Genomic DNA, 20,738 nt, shown 5'->3' with positions numbered 1-20,738 from the left:
TTTTTTTTTCTTTCTTCTGGCTCCGACCTTCAACACGTCATCGGAGCTGCTGCTGAGTTGCAGGTAAGTTCGTTTCTAACTCGTCGCCAGTGTTAAGTCCGTGAATGATTGAGACACGGACTAGCAGGAGAGAAAACAAAGAGATCTTTAATGGTGAAAGGCATAAACGAATCTAACCAACAGAGGCTCTCTAGCGCCTTTTATACAGGGGTGGTCACTGCCGGTACTGCAGTCTGAGACCAGTTATTCTCTTAAAGGTACATACACAACAGCGGGCGCCTCTAGAGAATGCTGAGGATTACCGCAACCGGAAGGGGTTCAATTCGTTGAATGTGCAGTTGGTGTGTGACCACAGACAGCTGATACTAGCTGTCAATGCCCGCTTTCCAGGCAGCAGCCACGACGCCTTCATCCTGTGCCATACTTCTGTGGCAGACCTTTTCGAAGCCCCGGCTCACCCAGGAGGTTGGCTTCTCGGGGACAAGGGCTATCCTTTGTGCACCTCGCTGATGACCCCGCTCCGTGCGCCCAGCAACCCTGCTGAAGAACGATACAATGACAGCCATCAAGCGACCAGGAACATCAGTGAGCACACAATCGGCGTGCTCAAGCAACGGTTCCGCTGTCTGGACCATTCCGGGGGAGCCCTTCAGTACTCACCTGAGCGAGTCTCCCATTTCGTTGTAGTGTGCTGCATGCTGCATAACCTGGCAATCCTCAGGACTCAGCCACTGCCACCAGACATTGGAGCACCAGCAGAGGAGGAGGAGGAGGAGGAGCACCAAGACGGGAGGGAGGCACAAAGTGCAAGGGCCGTCCGTCAGCGGCTTATTGCAAGTCGGTTCTAGGCCCCCTCTGAGGGAATGGCTTGTGCCATTGAAAGAACATGAATGGAACCGTTCCGCAAACCCTGAGCCGGTCAAGGCAACAAATAGTTCAAAGAGCAAACATGCACAATCTGAATAAAGACAATTATTTATTTAACAAACTCTGTGCCATTCCCACATGACAAACAAATACAGAGAAACCCCCAAAAAAACAGTCAGACACATAACTGGCTCGAAAAACCTGGAGACAATGAACAAAAGAGTTAACCAAAAATGACCATGATCCTTGGCCTTCACTAAAAAAAATCACAGCATTTTGCCACACCTCCTACTTTTTGGCCTTCGAGGGCGATCTGCCTCGCTTGCGAGATTGGCCCCTTCCCACCCTGCAGCTCCTCCGCAATGGGACCCCAGTGGCTGCAGCAAGGCTGGGGGAAGGCTGCTGAGTGTCAGAAAGTGAGTCGGCAGATGCCCTTGGGGGATGGCCTGGACTAGCTCTGGGCCTGGAGGGCCCGGCTGCTGACTGCTCCAACTCTGCATGGGCGGCAGCAGTCTGTCCTACGGGTGGTGGCAGCTGCAGTGGAGGAGTGACAGTGTTGGCAGCAGGACTGCTGCCAACCTGACAGAGCACAGGCACTCCCTGGTCGGACGACACACTGGCACTCGCACGGGCCAGCACTGCAGCGTGCGGAGCAATCTGCTGAGGCACAGACTGCTGGCCTGCTGCAGCGCGGCGAGGGCCCCGGCAAATCCTGCCCGATCCAGCGAGGGTGGCAGCAGTTAGTGCCCGTGTAGCCCTGATCTGTGTCTGCATCAGACCAGCCACTGACTGCACGGCACCACTAAGCACTTGCGTGGAAGCCGCCTGTGCTGCACCGAAGTCCTGCAGACTCCTTGCCTGTGACTCTATGGAGTCAGGCATCCTTGCCACTGCAGCCATGAGCTCAGTGTGCCTGTGCTCTGCCTGGGCGCCCATTTCAGTGAAGAGCCGCACCTCCTCTGCGCTCACTGTAGCAGGACTGGAGGCCAGACACTCCCTCCGGGGAGAAGGCCGCCGAGCTTCCCTACCCCCCCCCGCGCGTTGCTGCAGCCCGCTGGGCCCCGGAGCTTCACCCTCCTCAGACCCTTCCCCCCTGCTCCCCTCCAGGGAAGACGTGTCCTCATTATGGCCATGGGCTGCCTCGGCTGAGGGTGGCACTGATGGTCCGGCTTCCTCTTCCTCCTCCTCGCCTTCCAAATCACTCACAGTGGCAGCTTGAGGGCCCGCCTCCTCACCTGGCGAATCAGTATCTGAAAGCAGGGAGGTACAAGAGTTGCTTTAGCGTGAGGACAGGGCGGCAGCGAGGGAGGCATGAGTGCTGCAATGCACTGCATTGGTTCAATAGTGGCAAAGGATGCTGGTGTGAGGCACAAGTGGAAGGAGAGAGGTCAAAAAGGTGATGACCTTACCATTGCTGTCCAGAACGGGGTCGGCATCTCCAGTGGTGACGGGGCCAATCATCCGGCCTGCCATAATCTGCTCGACTCGCTGCTCCAGATCGCTGAGGTCTTTAAGTTCAGGACGGCCTCCCCCGGTCCGTTGCTGCTGCCTCCTATTGTGCGCCAGCTTGCCCTGCAAGAGAAAGGCCGGGCTCTGAGTACAGTGTGAAGCCCTGATCTTGGCTGCACTGCCTCCCATGGTGGATTAGCCCTGACAGTGTGAAGCTCTGATCTTGGCTGCACTGCCTCCCATAGTGGAATAGCCCTTACAGTGTGAAGCCCTGATCTTGGCTGCACTGCCTCCCATGGTCGAATAGCCCTTACAGTGTGAAGCCCTGATCTTGGCTGCACTGCCTCCCATGGTCGAATAGCCCTTACAGTGTGAAGCCCTGATCTTGGCTGCACTGCCTCCCATGGTGGAATAGCCCTGACAGTGTGTAAAGTGGTGAATGTGCATGTGAGTTTCATGAAAGGCCCATAGGTGTTGGATGAGGGCTGGGGATTGGGGCTTTCAGGACCCTTTGGCCATAAAGTGAGGTGCACATGCAGGGATGAAGAGGATACTGGAAAGGGTACTCACCCTGACAACCCGAGTGAGGTCATTGAACTTCTTCCTGCATTGTGTTGGGGTCCTAGGTACCATGCTGCTGGAGGTCACTCTGTGTGCCAACTCCCTCCAAGCTTTTCGATATTCGTTGGGCAGCGGCCTCCTGCCACTGTCCGGAAACAGGATAGATCGCCTGCGCTCCACTGCGCCAACCAGAACGTTCAGGGCCCCCTCACTGAACCGTTGCGCTCGCTCCCTGGCCCTCTCCATGGTCGTAGGCATTACAATGTCGCAGCAGGTCTGTCCAGGCCGAGAATCAGGGCTCCAACGTGCAGGGCGTGGCTGCAAGCCAAATCGACCCACCCCTTTAAGAGGTGACCGGCGCCAGCGTGTCTGCCTGCAATCGATAACTCGCCGCAGCTGCGCTGCGCCCGCCCTCGGTGGTAGTGCCTCAAGTAGCCGGCTTAGCACCTTAGGACAGTCGTGCAGCGCCTGCTTTAGCACACCAAGAACCTCTTGGGGCGAAGCAAGTCAATTTCACTGAAGGTGGCGATAATTTGCGCCGGGCGCTAAATTTAGCGCACGCTCGACTATAACGCCCCAAACGTGGCGATACTGAATTTCTAGGCCTCTGTTTAAGTACACTCCATTTAATGCCACTCTGTGCTTCTGCAGAACTGTTTAATTCTATACTCCAGGAGCCTCACCCAAGTTACAAGTGTTGATTCAGCTCCCCTAACCCCTTCTCCCCATATCCCCAACCCCACCTACACACCTTCTCCCCATATCCCCAACCCCACCTACCCACCTTCTCCCCGTATCCCCAACCCCACGTACCCACCCTCTCCCCATATCCCCAACCCCACCTACCCACCTTCTCCCCGTATCCCCAACCCCACGTACCCACCCTCTCCCCATATCCCCAACCCCACCTACCCACCTTCTCCCCGTATCCCCAACCCCACCTACCCACCTTCTCCCCGTATCCCCAACCCCACGTACCCACCCTCTCCCCATATCCCTAACCTCACCTACCCACCTTATCCCCATATCCCCAACCCCACCTACCCAGCCTCTCCCCATATCCCCAACCCCACCTACCCACCCTCTCCCCATATCCCCAACCCCACCTACCCACCCTCTCCCCATATCCTCAACCCCACCTACCCACCTTCTCCCCGTATCCCCAACCCCACGTACCCACCCTCTCCCCATATCCCCCAACCCCACCTACCCACCCTCTCCCCATATCCCCAAACCCACCTACCCACCCTCTCCCCATATCCTCAACCCCACCTACCCACCCTCTCCCCATATCCCCAACCCCACCTACCCACCTTTCCCCGTATCCCCAACCCCACCTACCCACCCTCTCCCCATATCCCCCAACCCCACCTACCCACCCTCTCCCCATATCCCCAACCCCACCTACCCACCCTCTCCCCATATCCCCAACCCCACCTACCCACCCTCTCCCCATATCCTCAACCCCACCTACCCACCTTCCCCCTGTATCCCCAACCCCACCTACCCACCCTCTCCCCATATCCCCAACCCCACCTACCCACCTTCTCCCCATATCCCCAACCTCACCTACCAACCTTATCCCCGTATCCCCAACCCCACCTACCCACCCTCTCCCCATATCCCCGACCCCACCTACCCACCTTCTCCACATATCCCCAACCCCACCTACCCACCCTCTCCCCGTATCCCCAACCCCACCTACCCACCCTCTCCCCGTATCCCCAACCCCACCTACCCACCTTCTCCCCGTATCCCCAACCCCACCTACCCACCTTCTCCCCATATCCTCAACCCCACCTACCCACCTTCTCCCCGTATCCCCAACCCCACGTACCCACCCTCTCCCCATATCCCCAACCCCACCTACCCACCTTTCCCCGTATCCCCAACCCCACCTACCCACCCTCTCCCCATATCCCCCAACCCCACCTACCCACCCTCTCCCCATATCCCCAACCCCACCTACCCACCCTCTCCCCATATCCCCAACCCCACCTACCCACCCTCTCCCCATATCCTCAACCCCACCTACCCACCTTCCCCCTGTATCCCCAACCCCACGTACCCACCCTCTCCCCATATCCCCAACCCCACCTACCCACCCTCTCCCCATATCCCCAACCCCACCTACCCACCTTCTCCCCATATCCCCAACCTCACCTACCCACCTTATCCCCGTATCCCCAACCCCACCTACCCACCCTCTCCCCATATCCCCGACCCCACCTACCCACCTTCTCCACATATCCCCAACCCCACCTACCCACCCTCTCCCCATATCCTCAACCCCACCTACCCACCCTCTCCCCATATCCTCAACCCCACCTACCCACCCTCTCCCCGTATCCCCAACCCCACCTACCCACCTTCTCCCCGTATCCCCAACCCCACCTACCCACCTTCTCCCCATATCCTCAACCCCACCTACCCACCTTCTCCCCGTATCCCCAACCCCACGTACCCACACTCTCCCCATATCCCCCAACCCCACCTACCCACCCTCTCCCCATATCCCCAACCCCACCTACCCACCCTCTCCCCATATCCTCAACCCCACCTACCCACCTTTCCCCATATCCCCAACCCCACCTACCCACCCTCTCCCCGTATCCCCAACCCCACCTACCCACCTTCTCCCCGTATCCCCAACCCCACCTACCCACCCTTTCCCCATATCCCCAACCCCACCTACCCACCCTCTCCCCATATCCCCAACCCCACCTACCCACCCTCTCCCCATATCCCCAACCCCACCTACCCACCTTCTCCCCGTATCCCCAACCCCACCTACCCACCCTCTCCCCATATCCTCAACCCCACCTACCCACCCTCTCCCCGTATCCCCAACCCCACCTACCCACCCTCTCCCCGTATCCCCAACCCCACCTACCCACCTTCTCCCCATATCCCCAAACCCACCTACCCACCCTCTCCCCATATCCCCAACCCCACCTACCCACCCTCTCCCCATATCCTCAACCCCACCTACCCACCCTCTCCCCGTATCCCCAACCCCACCTACCCACCCTCTCCCCATATCCTCAACCCCACCTACCCACCCTCTCCCCGTATCCCCAACCCCACCTACCCACCCTCTCCCCGTATCCCCAACCCCACCTACCCACCTTCTCCCCATATCCCCAAACCCACCTACCCACCCTCTCCCCATATCCCCAACCCCACCTACCCACCTTCTCCCCATATCCCCAAACCCACCTACCCACCCTCTCCCCGTATCCCCAACCCCACCTACCCACCTTCTCCCCATATCCCCAAACCCACCTACCCACCCTCTCCCCGTATCCCCAACCCCACCTACCCACCCTCTCCCCATATCCCCAACCCCACCTACCCACCCTCTCCCCATATCCTCAACCCCACCTACCCACCCTCTCCCCATATCCTCAACCCCACCTACCCACCTTTCCCCATATCCCCAACCCCACCTACCCACCCTCTCCCCGTATCCCCAACCCCACCTACCCACCCTCTCCCCGTATCCCCAACCCCACCTACCCACCCTCTCCCCATATCCCCAACCCCACCTACCCACCCTCTCCCCATATCCTCAACCCCACCTACCCACCCTCTCCCCATATCCCCAACCCCACCTACCCACCCTTTCCCCATATCCCCAACCCCACCTACCCACCCTCTCCCCATATCCCCAACCCCACCTACCCACCCTCTCCTCATATCCTCAACCCCACCTACCCACCCTCTCCCCATATCCCCAACCCCACCTACCCACCCTCTCCCCATATCCCCAACCCCACCTACCCACCCTCTCCCCATATCCTCAACCCCACCTACCCACCTTCTCCCCATATCCCCAACCCCACCTACCCACCCTTTCCCCATATCCCCAACCCCACCTACCCACCCTCTCCCCGTATCCCTAACCCCGCCTACCCACCCTCTCCCCGTATCCCCAACCCCACCTACCCACCCTTTCCCCATATCCCCAACCCCACCTACCCACCCTCTCCCCGTATCCCTAACCCCGCCTACCCACCCTCTCCCCGTATCCCCAACCCCACCTACCCACCCTCTCCCCATATCCCCAACCCCACCTACCCACCCTTTCCCCATATCCCCAACCCCACCTACCCATCCTCTCCCCGTATCCCTAACCCCGCCTACCCACCCTCTCCCCGTATCCCCAACCCCACCTACCCACCCTCTCCCCGTATCCCCAACCCCACCTACCCACCCTCTCCCCGTATCCCCAACCCCACCTACCCACCCTCTCCCCGTATCCCCAACCCCACCTACCCACCTTCATTAAAAACATTAATCAGAATTAAACCAGCGGATGATCTGGTCATTTATATAACTGCTGTTTGTGGGAGCTTGCTGTGCGCAAATTGGCTGCCGCGTTTCCTACATTACAACAGTGACAACACTCCAAAAGTACTTCATTGGCTGTAAAGTGGTTCGGGGCGTCCCGAGGTTGTGAAAGGCGCTAGAGAAATGCAAGTGTTTCTTTCCTTCCTGGAGTCAGTCTCCGCTCGGGGCTCTGCGGTATTCGCTCTCAGGTACTCTGATCGACCTATTGCTCACCTCTTGGCTGCAGCGCAGTAGACTATATGATTACAGATTTAGACCCATCCTCTTTCAGAGCATTCACAGTCAAACCACAAACAACACTGTCAGATCACAGTCAAATTACTATGTTCCTCAAAAAGACAGAAACAAACAACATAGAAACACAACCCAGTAAACTGTACAACACCAAAAAATCGTACAGATGGGCCAAAAACGACACGGAAAAATACCAGAAAACAATTAGCAATGCATCAACTCAAGCTCTCTTAGACACCTTTCTGGATAACATATACACTCACAATAAAGAAGGCGTAAACCGGGCAGTTAGTAAACTAAACAATATTTTTGATAATTTGGCAACAAATGCAAACTTGAAAGCTCGCAAGAACAAACCCAAAACAAAAAACTATGAAAAATGGTTTGACCGAGATTGCCATAACATGAGGAAAAAACTTAGAAAAATATCAAACCAAAAACACAGACATCCAGAAAACGAGGAACTACGCCTTACTTATTGTCAGACACTAACACAATACAGAAACACACTCAGAACCAAAAAAGAGCAATATATTAAGAATACACTCAGCTCCATGGAGGAATCCATTGATTCCAATTGTTTCTGGGAAAACTTGAAAACACTACACAAAAAACAACACGACGATTTGGCCATTCAAAATGGGGACACATGGGTAAACCACTTTGAAAAATTATACCAGAAAAAAACACTAAGACCAGAGCAACACCAAATATGCAAAAAACTGGAAAAGCTAGAAATGGCCATAAAAGATAACCAAAACCCGCTGGACGCCATAATAACAGAAAAAGAACTTCTTGAAAAACTCAAGGACCTGCGACCAGGAAAAGCCTGCGGGACAGACGGCATACTAAACGAGATGATTAAACACACAGACAACAAAATGAAACTGGCTATCCTAAAACTCTTCAACTTGGTTCTGAGTGTCGGTTATTTCCCTGATATCTGGAACAAAGGACTCATAACGCCCATATACAAAAGTGGGGACAAAATCGACCCAAACAACTATCGAGGCATCTGTGTAAACAGTAACCTGGGGAAGGTATTCTGTAGCATCATAAACAAAAGACTTATAAACTTCCTTGAGGAGCACAATGTCTTGAGTAAAAGCCAAATTGGATTCCTGCCAAACTATAGAACATCCGATCATATCTTCACCCTACAGACCCTAATTGACAAACACGTTCACAATAACAAAAGCAAAATCTACGCATGCTTTGTAGATTTCCAGAAGGCTTTCGACTCCATCTGGCATGACGGTTTATTCCTGAAACTTATCGAAAGTGGGGTAGGAGGGAAAACATATGATGTAATTAAATCAATGTATACAAACAACAAATGTGCAGTTAAAATTGGAGACAAACAAACAAAATACTTCCCACAGGGGCGGGGGGTGACGCAGGGCTCGCCAATCTCACCGACACTCTTTAATATTTACATAAATGGATTGGCAAAACTACTTGAACAATCTACAGCACCCGGCCTCACCCTATATGAATCCAAGGTTAAATTCCTCCTCTATGCAGACGACCTGGTTCTGCTGTCACCTACTAAAGAGGGGCTACAGCAAAACCTGGACCTGCTGGAGTCGTACTGCCAGACTTGGGCCCTGACAATAAATCCCCAAAAAACCAAAGTCCTTGTGTTCCAGCAAAGATCCAAACATCAGGGACCCAAAATAAATTTCACAGTAGGAACAACCAAAATTGAACAAACCACTAACTACACATACTTGGGCTTAAAAATCAGTTCTACGGGAAACTTCAAACTGGCTGTGAATGAACTGAAAGAGAAAGCAAGAAGGGCTTTCTATGCCATCAAAAAATCAATCCAAATAGAAATCCCAATTAGCATTTGGCTCAAAATTTTCAAATCAGTAATTGAACCAATTGCACTCTATGGCAGTGAGGTATGGGGACCGCTAACTCAACAAGAATTTGCAAAATGGGACAAACACCCAATTGAGATCCTACATGCAGAATTCTGTAAAAGTATCCTCCGGACTCAAAGGAAAACAGTAAACAATGCATGCAGGGCGGAACTAGGCCAATATCCATTAATAATCACTATCCAAAAAAGAGCCACCAAATTTTGGAATCACCTACAAATGAGCAATCCCCAATGCTATCACTACGACGCCCTGAAATGCCAAGAGCTGACCATAAAGAAGAATACCCTCAGTCAACTAGTCCTGGGACTCAGTGAAGTAACTACTAACAATACTAACAATAACCAGCCCCAGGACAGTGACAGGGTAACACAAAGAATTCGACCCAACACAATCGTCGCTAAGCAAAAGGAAAAATATCTGACATATTGGGCAGAAACAACAAAAACCCAAAGCAAACTCAATTGCTACTTGGCCCTAAACAGACAATACAACATAGCTGATTACCTGACCATGGTAAAGGATAACAAACTGAGAAGAACCTTGACAAGGTACAGACTTAGCGAACATAGCCTAGCGATCGAAAAAGGCAGACACAGGCAGACCAGGCTGCCAAGAGAGGACAGGATATGCTCTCACTGCAGTCAGGGAGTGGTGGAGACAGAGATGCACTTCCTCACAGCTTGTGGAAAATATCAGGGCATCAGGGAGAATTTCTACCAAAAATTCTCACAAATATGCCCTGATTTCAGAAATCTGAATGACAACCAAAAACTCCCATTCCTACTGGGAGAGGAGAGAAGCTGTGTAACGCTGGCGGCGCACTATGTTGCAGCTTGCCATGAACAGAGGGACAACCAGTAAGCTAAGAAAAAAAATATATATAAACAATGCGAATGTATATTTATACACTCAGGGATATACCTGTTTATACACTGTATGAATAGAACTGCGTTTATGTGCTGAACCATAAATGTATTTTGATGCTTTGGCAACATAAGATGTAACTTATCATGCCAATAAAGCGATTTAAATTGTAAATTGTAAATTGTACTCTGTCAGGCTCATAGAGCAGTGCTTCTGGAATCTACTCCTGGTTGTGATTCTAATTGACCACAGGAGGTGGCTGGACCTTAGTCCAGCGGAGGCTCGATGGCTCCACAGACTTCAACAGAGGCTGGAAGGAATATAAAGAAGGCTTTGGAGAACTTTCCGCAGAGTTCTGGTTGGGCAATGATCACATCCATGACATCACGAGCCAAGGGGACTACTCGCTGCGTATTGACCTGGAGGACTGGAATAACAGACACAAGTTTGGGCTCTATGAGAGCTTCAGGTAGGAGAAACAGCGAGTTCCAGGGACACAGGGAGAATAAAACCTCAGAGTGAGAGACAGACACCGCCCATCACACTGTCAATCACAGAGATAATCCCCGCCCATCACACTGTCAATCACAGAGATAATCCCCGCCCCATCACACTGTCAATCACAGAGATAAACCCCGCCCCATCACACTGTCAATCACAGAGATAAACCCCGCCCCATCACACTGTCAATCACAGAGATAAACCCCGCCCCATCACACTGTCAATCACAGAGATAAACCCCGCCCCATCACACTGTCAATCACAGAGATAAACCCCGCCCCATCACACTGTCAATCACAGAGATTAACCCCGCCCATCACACTGTCAATCACAGAGATAAACCCCGCCCCATCACACTGTCAATCACAGAGATAAACCCCGCCCATCACACTGTCAATCACAGAGATTAACCCCGCCCCATCACACTGTCAATCACAGAGATAAACCCCGCACCATCACACTGTCAATCAGAGATAAACCCCGCCCCATCACACTGTCAATCACAGAGATAAACCCCGCCCCATCACACTGTCAATCACAGAGATAAACCCCGCACCATCACACTGTCAATCAGAGATAAACCCCGCCCCATCACACTGTCAATCAGAGATAAACCCCGCCCCATCACACTGTCAATCACAGAGATTAACCCCGCCCCAACACACTGTCAATCACAGAGATAAACCCCGCCCATCACACTGTCAATCACAGAGATAAACCCCGCCCCATCACACTGTCAATCACAGAGATAAACCCCGCCCCATCACACTGTCAATCACAGAGATAAACCCCGCCCCATCACACTGTCAATCACAGAGATAAACCCCGCCCCATCACACTGTCAATCACAGAGATAAACCCCGCCCCATCACACTGTCAATCACAGAGATTAACCCCGCCCATCACACTGTCAATCACACAGATAAACCCCGCCCCATCACACTGTCAATCACAGAGATAAACCCCGCCCCATCACACTGTCAATCACAGAGATTAACCCCGCCCCATCACACTGTCAATCACAGAGATAAACCCCGCACCATCACACTGTCAATCAGAGATAAACCCCGCCCCATCACACTGTCAATCACAGAGATAAACCCCGCACCATCACACTGTCAATCAGAGATATACCCCGCCCCAACACACTGTCAATCACAGAGATAAACCCCGCCCCATCACACTGTCAATCACAGAGATAAACCCCGCACCATCACACTGTCAATCAGAGATAAACCCCGCCCCATCACACTGTCAATCAGAGATAAACCCCGCCCCATCACACTGTCAATCACAGAGATTAACCCCGCCCCAACACACTGTCAATCACAGAGATAAACCCCGCCCATCACACTGTCAATCACAGAGATAAACCCCGCCCCATCACACTGTCAATCACAGAGATAAACCCCGCCCCATCACACTGTCAATCACAGAGATAAACCCCGCCCCATCACACTGTCAATCACAGAGATAAACCCCGCCCCATCACACTGTCAATCACACAGATAAACCCCGCCCCATCACACTGTCAATCACAGAGATAAACCCCGCCCCATCACACTGTCAATCACAGAGATTAACCCCGCCCATCACACTGTCAATCACACAGATAAACCCCGCCCCATCACACTGTCAATCACAGAGATAAACCCCGCCCCATCACACTGTCAATCACAGAGTAAACCCCGCCCCATCACACTGTCAATCACACAGATAAACCCCGCCCCATCACACTGTCAATCACACAGATAAACCCCGCCCCATCACACTGTCAATCACACAGATAAACCCCGCCCCATCACACTGTCAATCACACAGATAAACCCCGCCCCATCACATTCAATCACAGAGTAAACCCCGCCCCATCGCACTGTCAATCACACAGATAAACCCCGCCCCATCACACTGTCAATCACACAGATAAACCCCGCCCCATCACACTGTCAATCACACAGATAAACCCCGCCCCATCGCACTGTCAATCACACAGATAAACCCCGCCCCATCGCACTGTCAATCACACAGATAAACCCCGCCCCATCGCACTGTCAATCACACAGATAAACCCCGCCCCATCACACTGTCAATCACAGAGATAAACCCCGCCCCATCACACTGTCAATCACAGAGATAAACCCCGCCCCATCACACTGTCAATCACAGAGTAAACCCCGCCCCATCGCACTGTCAATCACAGAGATAAACCCCGCCCCATCACACTGTGAATCACAGAGATAAACCCCGCCCCATCACACTGTCAATCACAGAGATAAACCCCGCCCCATCACACTGTCAATCACAGAGTAAACCCCGCCCCATCACACTGTCAATCACAGAGATAAACCCCGCCCCATCACACTGTCAATCACAGAGTAAACCCCGCCCCATCGCACTGTCAATCACACAGATAAACACCGCCCCATCACACTGTCAATCACACAGATAAACCCCGCCCATCACACTGTCAATCAGAGATAAACCCCGCCCATCACACTGTCAATCACAGAGATAAACCCCGCCCCATCACACTGTCAATCACACAGATAAACCCCGCCCCATCACACTGTCAATCACACAGATAAACCCCGCCCCATCACACTGTCAATCACAGAGTAAACCCCGCCCCATCACACTGTCAATCACAGAGATAAACCCCGCCCCATCACACTGTCAATCACAGAGTAAACCCCGCCCCATCGCACTGTCAATCACACAGATAAACACCGCCCCATCACACTGTCAATCACACAGATAAACCCCGCCCATCACACTGTCAATCAGAGATAAACCCCGCCCATCACACTGTCAATCACAGAGATAAACCCCGCCCCATCACACTGTCAATCACACAGATAAACCCCGCCCCATCACACTGTCAATCACACAGATAAACCCCGCCCCATCACACTGTCAATCACAGAGTAAACCCCGCCCCATCGCACTGTCAATCACACAGATAAACCCCGCCCCATCACACTGTCAATCACAGAGATAAACCCCGCCCCAACACACTGTCAATCACAGAGATAAACCCCGCCCCATCACACTGTCAATCACACTGATAAACCCCGCCCCATCACACTGTCAATCACAGAGTAAACCCCGCCCCATCGCACTGTCAATCACACAGATAAACCCCGCCCCATCACACTGTCAATCACACAGATAAACCCCGCCCATCACACTGTCAATCAGAGATAAACCCCGCCCATCACACTGTCAATCACAGAGATAAACCCCGCCCCATCACACTGTCAATCACAGAGATAAACCCCGCCCCATCACATTGTCAATCACAGATAAACCCCGCCCCAACACACTGTCAATCACAGAGATAAACCCCGCCCCATCACACTGTCAATCACACAGATAAACCCCGCCCCATCACACTGTCAATCACAGAGATAAACCCCGCCTCATCACACTGTCAATCACAGAGATAAACCCCGCCCCATCACACTGTCAATCACAGAGATAAACCCCGCCCCATCACACTGTCAATCACAGAGATAAACCCCGCCCCATCACACTGTCAATCACAGAGATAAACCCCGCCCCATCACACTGTCAATCACAGAGATAAACCCCGCCCCATCACACTGTCAATCACAGAGATAAACCCCGCCCCATCACACTGTCAATCACAGAGATAAACCCCGCCCCATCACACTGTCAATCACAGAGATAAACCCCGCCCCATCACACTGTCAATCACAGAGAAAAACCCCGCCCCATCACACTGTCAATCACAGAGATAAACCCCGCCCATCACACTGTCAATCACAGCGATAAACCCCGCCCCATCACACTGTCAATCACAGAGAAAAACCCCGCCCCATCACACTGTCAATCACAGAGATTAACCCCGCCCCATCACACTGTCAATCAGAGATAAACCCCGCCCATCACACTTTCAATCAGAGATAAACCCCGCCCATCACACTGTCAATCACAGAGATAAACCCCGCCCCATCACACTGTCAATCAGAGATAAACCCCGCCCATCATACTGTCAATCACAGAGATAAACCCCGCCCATCACAATGTCAATCATAGAGATAAACCCCGCCCCATTACACTGTCAATCACAGAGATAAACCCCACCCCATCACACTGTCAATCACAGAGATAAACCCCGCCCATCACACTGTCAATCACAGAGAAAAACCCCGCCCCATCACACAGTCAATCACAGAGAAAAACCCCGCCCCATCACACTGTCAATCACAGAGATTAACCCCGCCCCATCACACTGTCAATCAGAGATAAACCCCGCCCATCACACTGTCAATCAGAGATAAACCCCGCCCCATCACACTGTCAATCACAGAGATAAACCCCACCCCATCACACTGTCAATCACAGAGATAAACCCCGCCCCATCACACTGTCAATCAGAGATAAACCCCGCCCATCACATTGTCAATCACAGAGATAAACCCCGCCCCATCACACTGTCAATCAGAGATAAACCCCGCACATCACACTGTTTATCACAGAGATAAACCCCGCCCCATCACACTGTCAATCACAGAGATAAACCCCGCCCCATCACACTGTCAATCACACAGATAAACCCCGCCCCATCACACTGTCAATCACACAGATAAACCCCGCCCCATCACACTGTCAATCACAGAGTAAACCCCGCCCCATCACACTGTCAATCACAGAGATAAACCCCGCCCCATCACACTGTCAATCACAGAGTAAACCCCGCCCCATCGCACTGTCAATCACACAGATAAACACCGCCCCATCACACTGTCAATCACACAGATAAACCCCGCCCATCACACTGTCAATCAGAGATAAACCCCGCCCATCACACTGTCAATCACAGAGATAAACCCCGCCCCATCACACTGTCAATCACACAGATAAACCCCGCCCCATCACACTGTCAATCACACAGATAAACCCCGCCCCATCACACTGTCAATCACAGAGTAAACCCCGCCCCATCGCACTGTCAATCACACAGATAAACCCCGCCCCATCACACTGTCAATCACAGAGATAAACCCCGCCCCAACACACTGTCAATCACAGAGATAAACCCCGCCCCATCACACTGTCAATCACACTGATAAACCCCGCCCCATCACACTGTCAATCACAGAGTAAACCCCGCCCCATCGCACTGTCAATCACACAGATAAACCCCGCCCCATCACACTGTCAATCACACAGATAAACCCCGCCCATCACACTGTCAATCAGAGATAAACCCCGCCCATCACACTGTCAATCACAGAGATAAACCCCGCCCCATCACACTGTCAATCACAGAGATAAACCCCGCCCCATCACATTGTCAATCACAGATAAACCCCGCCCCAACACACTGTCAATCACAGAGATAAACCCCGCCCCATCACACTGTCAATCACACAGATAAACCCCGCCCCATCACACTGTCAATCACAGAGATAAACCCCGCCTCATCACACTGTCAATCACAGAGATAAACCCCGCCCCATCACACTGTCAATCACAGAGATAAACCCCGCCCCATCACACTGTCAATCACAGAGATAAACCCCGCCCCATCACACTGTCAATCACAGAGATAAACCCCGCCCCATCACACTGTCAATCACAGAGATAAACCCCGCCCCATCACACTGTCAATCACAGAGATAAACCCCGCCCCATCACACTGTCAATCACAGAGATAAACCCCGCCCCATCACACTGTCAATCACAGAGATAAACCCCGCCCCATCACACTGTCAATCACAGAGAAAAACCCCGCCCCATCACACTGTCAATCACAGAGATAAACCCCGCCCATCACACTGTCAATCACAGCGATAAACCCCGCCCCATCACACTGTCAATCACAGAGAAAAACCCCGCCCCATCACACTGTCAATCACAGAGATTAACCCCGCCCCATCACACTGTCAATCAGAGATAAACCCCGCCCATCACACTTTCAATCAGAGATAAACCCCGCCCATCACACTGTCAATCACAGAGATAAACCCCGCCCCATCACACTGTCAATCAGAGATAAACCCCGCCCATCACACTGTCAATCACAGAGATAAACCCCGCCCATCACAATGTCAATCATAGAGATAAACCCCGCCCCATTACACTGTCAATCACAGAGATAAACCCCACCCCATCACACTGTCAATCACAGAGATAAACCCCGCCCATCACACTGTCAATCACAGAGAAAAACCCCGCCCCATCACACAGTCAATCACAGAGAAAAACCCCGCCCCATCACACTGTCAATCACAGAGATTAACCCCGCCCCATCACACTGTCAATCAGAGATAAACCCCGCCCATCACACTGTCAATCAGAGATAAACCCCGCCCCATCACACTGTCAATCACAGAGATAAACCCCACCCCATCACACTGTCAATCACAGAGATAAACCCCGCCCCATCACACTGTCAATCAGAGATAAACCCCGCCCATCACATTGTCAATCACAGAGATAAACCCCGCCCCATCACACTGTCAATCAGAGATAAACCCCGCACATCACACTGTTTATCACAGAGATAAACCCCGCCCCATCACACTGTCAATCACAGAGATAAACCCCGCCCCAACACACTGTCAATCACACAGATTAACCCCGCCCATCACACTGTCAATCAGAGATAAACCCCGCCCCATCACACTGTCAATCACAGAGATAAACCCCGCCCCATCACACTGTCAATCAAAGAGATAAACCCCGCCCCATCACACTGTCAATCACAGTGATAAACCCCGCCCCATCACACTGTCAATCACAGAGATAAACCCCGCCCATCACACTGTCAATCACAGTGATAAACACCGCCCCATCACACTGTCAATCAGAGATTAACCCCGGCCCATCACACTGTCAATCGCAGAGATTACCGCCGCCCCATCACACTGTCAATCACAGAGATAAACCCCGCCCCATCACACTGTCAATCACAGAGATAAACCACGCCCATCACACTGTCAATCAGAGATAAACCCCGCCCATCACACTGTCAATCACACAGATAAACCCCGCCCCATCACACTGTCAATCACAGAGATAAACCCCGCCCCATCACACTGTCAATCACAGAGATAAACCCCGCCCCATCACACTGTCAATCAAAGAGATAAACCCCGCCCCATCACACTGTCAATCACAGTGATAAACCCCGCCCCATCACACTGTCAATCACAGAGATAAACCCCGCCCATCACACTGTCAATCACAGTGATAAACACCGCCCCATCACACTGTCAATCGCAGAGATTAACGCCGCCCTATCACACTGTCAATCACAGAGATAAACCCCGCCCCATCACACTGTCAATCACAGAGATAAACCCCGCCCATCACACTGTCAATCAGAGATAAACCCCGCCCATCACACTGTCAATCAGAGATAAACCCCGCCCCATCACACTGTCAATCACAGAGATAAACCCCGCCCCATCACACTGTCAATCACAGAGATAAACCCCGCCCCATCACACTGTCAATCACAGAGATAAACCCCGCCCCATCACACTGTCAATCAAAGAGATAAACCCCGCCCCATCACACTGTCAATCACAGTGATAAACCCCGCCCCATCACACTGTCAATCACAGAGATAAACCCCGCCCATCACACTGTCAATCACAGAGATAAACCCCGCCCCATCACACTGTCAATCACAGATAAACCCCACCCCATCACACTGTCAATCACACAGAGATAAACCCCGCCCCATCACACTGTCAATCACAGAGATTAACGCCGCCCCATCACACTGTCAATCACAGAGATAAACCCCGCCCCATCACACTGTCAATCACAGAGATAAAGCCCGCCCATCACACTGTCAATCAGAGATAAACCCCGCCCATCACACTGTCAATCAGAGATAAACCCCGCCCCATCACACTGTCAATCAGAGATAAACCCCGCCCCATCACACTGTCAATCACAGAGATATACCCCGCCCCATCACACTGTCAATCACAGAGATAAACCCCGCCCCATCACACTGTCAATCTCAGAGATAAACCCCGCCCGATCACACTGTCAATCAGAGTTAAACCCCGCCCCATCACACTGTAAATCAGAGATAATCCCTGCCCCATCACACTGTCAGTCACAGAGATTAACCCCGCCCCATCACACTGTCAATCAGAGATAAACCCCGCCCCATCACACTGTAAATCAGAGATAAACCCCGCCCCATCACACTGTCAATCACAGAGATAAACCCCGCCCCATCACACTGTCAATCACAGAGATAAACCCCGCCCCATCACACTGTCAATCACAGAGATAAACCCCGCCCCATCACACTGTCAATCACAGAGATAAACCCCACCCCATCACACTGTCAATCACAGAGATAAACCCCGCCCATGACACTGTCAATCACAGAGATAAACCCCGCCTCATCACACTGTCAGAGATAAACCCCGCCCCATCACACTGTCAATCACAGAGAAAAACCCCGCCCATCACACTGTCAAACACAGAGATTAACCCCGCCCCATCACACTGTCAATCACAGAGATAAACCCCGCCCCATCACACTGTCAATCACAGAGATAAACCCCGCCCCATCACACTGTCAATCACAGTGATAAACCCCGCCCCATCACACTGTCAATCACAGTGATAAACTCCGCCCCATCACACTGTCAATCACAGAGATTAACCCCACCCCATCACACTGTCAATCACAGAGATAAACCCCGCCCATCACACTGTCAATCAGAGATAAACCCCGCCCCATCACACTGTCAATCAGAGATAAACCCCGCCCCATCACACTGTCAATCACAGAGATAAACCCGCCCCATCACACTGTCAATCACAGAGATAAACCCCGCCCCATCACAGTGTCAATCACAGAGATAAACCCCGCACCATCACACTGTCAATCAGAGATAAACCCCGCCCCATCACACTGTAAATCAGAAATAATCCCCGCCCCATCACACTGTCAATCACAGAGATTAACCCCGCCCCATCACACTGTCAATCACAGAGATAAACCCTGCCCCATCACACTGTCAATCACAGAGATAATCCCCGCCCCATCACACTGTCAATCACAGAGATAAACCCCGCCCCATCACACTGTCAATCACAGAGATAAACCCCGCCCCATCACGCTGTCAATCACAGAGATAAACCCCACCCCATCACACTGTCAATCACAGAGATAAACCCCGCCCCATCACACTGTCAATCACAGAGATAAACCCCGCCCCATCACACTGTCAATCACAGAGATAAACCCCGCGCCATCACGCTGTCAATCACAGAGATAAACACCTCCCATCACACTATCAATCACAGAGATAAACCCCGCCCCATCACACTGTCAATCACAGAGATAAACCCCGCCCCACCACACTGTCAATCACAGAGATAAACCCCGCCCCATCACACTGTCAATCACAGAGATAATCCCCGCCCCATCACACTGTCAATCACAGAGATAAACCCCGCCCCATCACACTGTCAATCACAGAGATAAACCCCGCCCCATCACACTGTCAATCACACAGAGATAAACCCCGCCCATCACACTGTCAATCACACAGAGATAAACCCCGCCCATCACACTGTCAATCACACAGAGATAAACCCCGCCCCATCACACTGTCAATCACAGAGATAAACCCCGCCCCATCACACTGTCAATCACAGCGATAAACCCCGCCCCATCACACTGTCAATCACACAGAGATAAACCCCGCCCATCACACTGTCAATCACACAGAGATAAACCCCGCCCCATCACACTGTCAATCTCAGAGATAATCCCCGCCCCATCACACTGTCAATCACAGCGATAAACCCCGCCCCATCACACTGTCAATCACAGAGATAAACCCCGCCCCATCACACTGTCAATCGGAGATAAACCCCGCCCCATCACACTGTCAATCACAGATAAACCCCACCCCATCACACTGTCAATCACAGAGATAAACCCCGCCCCATCACACTGTCAATCACAGAGATAAATCCCGTCCCATCACAATGTCAATCAGAGATAAA

General features: G+C 52.2%; 1 protein-coding gene across 1 annotated transcript in view; it reads left to right on the top strand.

The window, feature by feature from the left end:
• The window catches only part of LOC147120800 (angiopoietin-related protein 7-like), a 121,661-nt gene that overhangs the window by 61,359 nt on the left and 39,564 nt on the right, over positions 1-20,738 (top strand). Inside the window, exon 4 of the mRNA XM_085977121.1 lies at positions 10,470-10,686. Coding sequence (XP_085833247.1) covers positions 10,470-10,686 — 217 coding nt within the window. The remainder of the gene's footprint in view (positions 1-10,469; positions 10,687-20,738) is intronic.

This window comes from Somniosus microcephalus, chromosome 3, assembly GCF_052327205.1.
Source record: "Somniosus microcephalus isolate GS21.2 chromosome 3, FLI_Smic_1.0, whole genome shotgun sequence".
NCBI classification, from domain to species: domain Eukaryota; kingdom Metazoa; phylum Chordata; class Chondrichthyes; order Squaliformes; family Somniosidae; genus Somniosus; species Somniosus microcephalus.
Note: the sequence above shows the minus strand (reverse complement) of the source record. Positions and strands in the feature narration are given on the sequence as shown.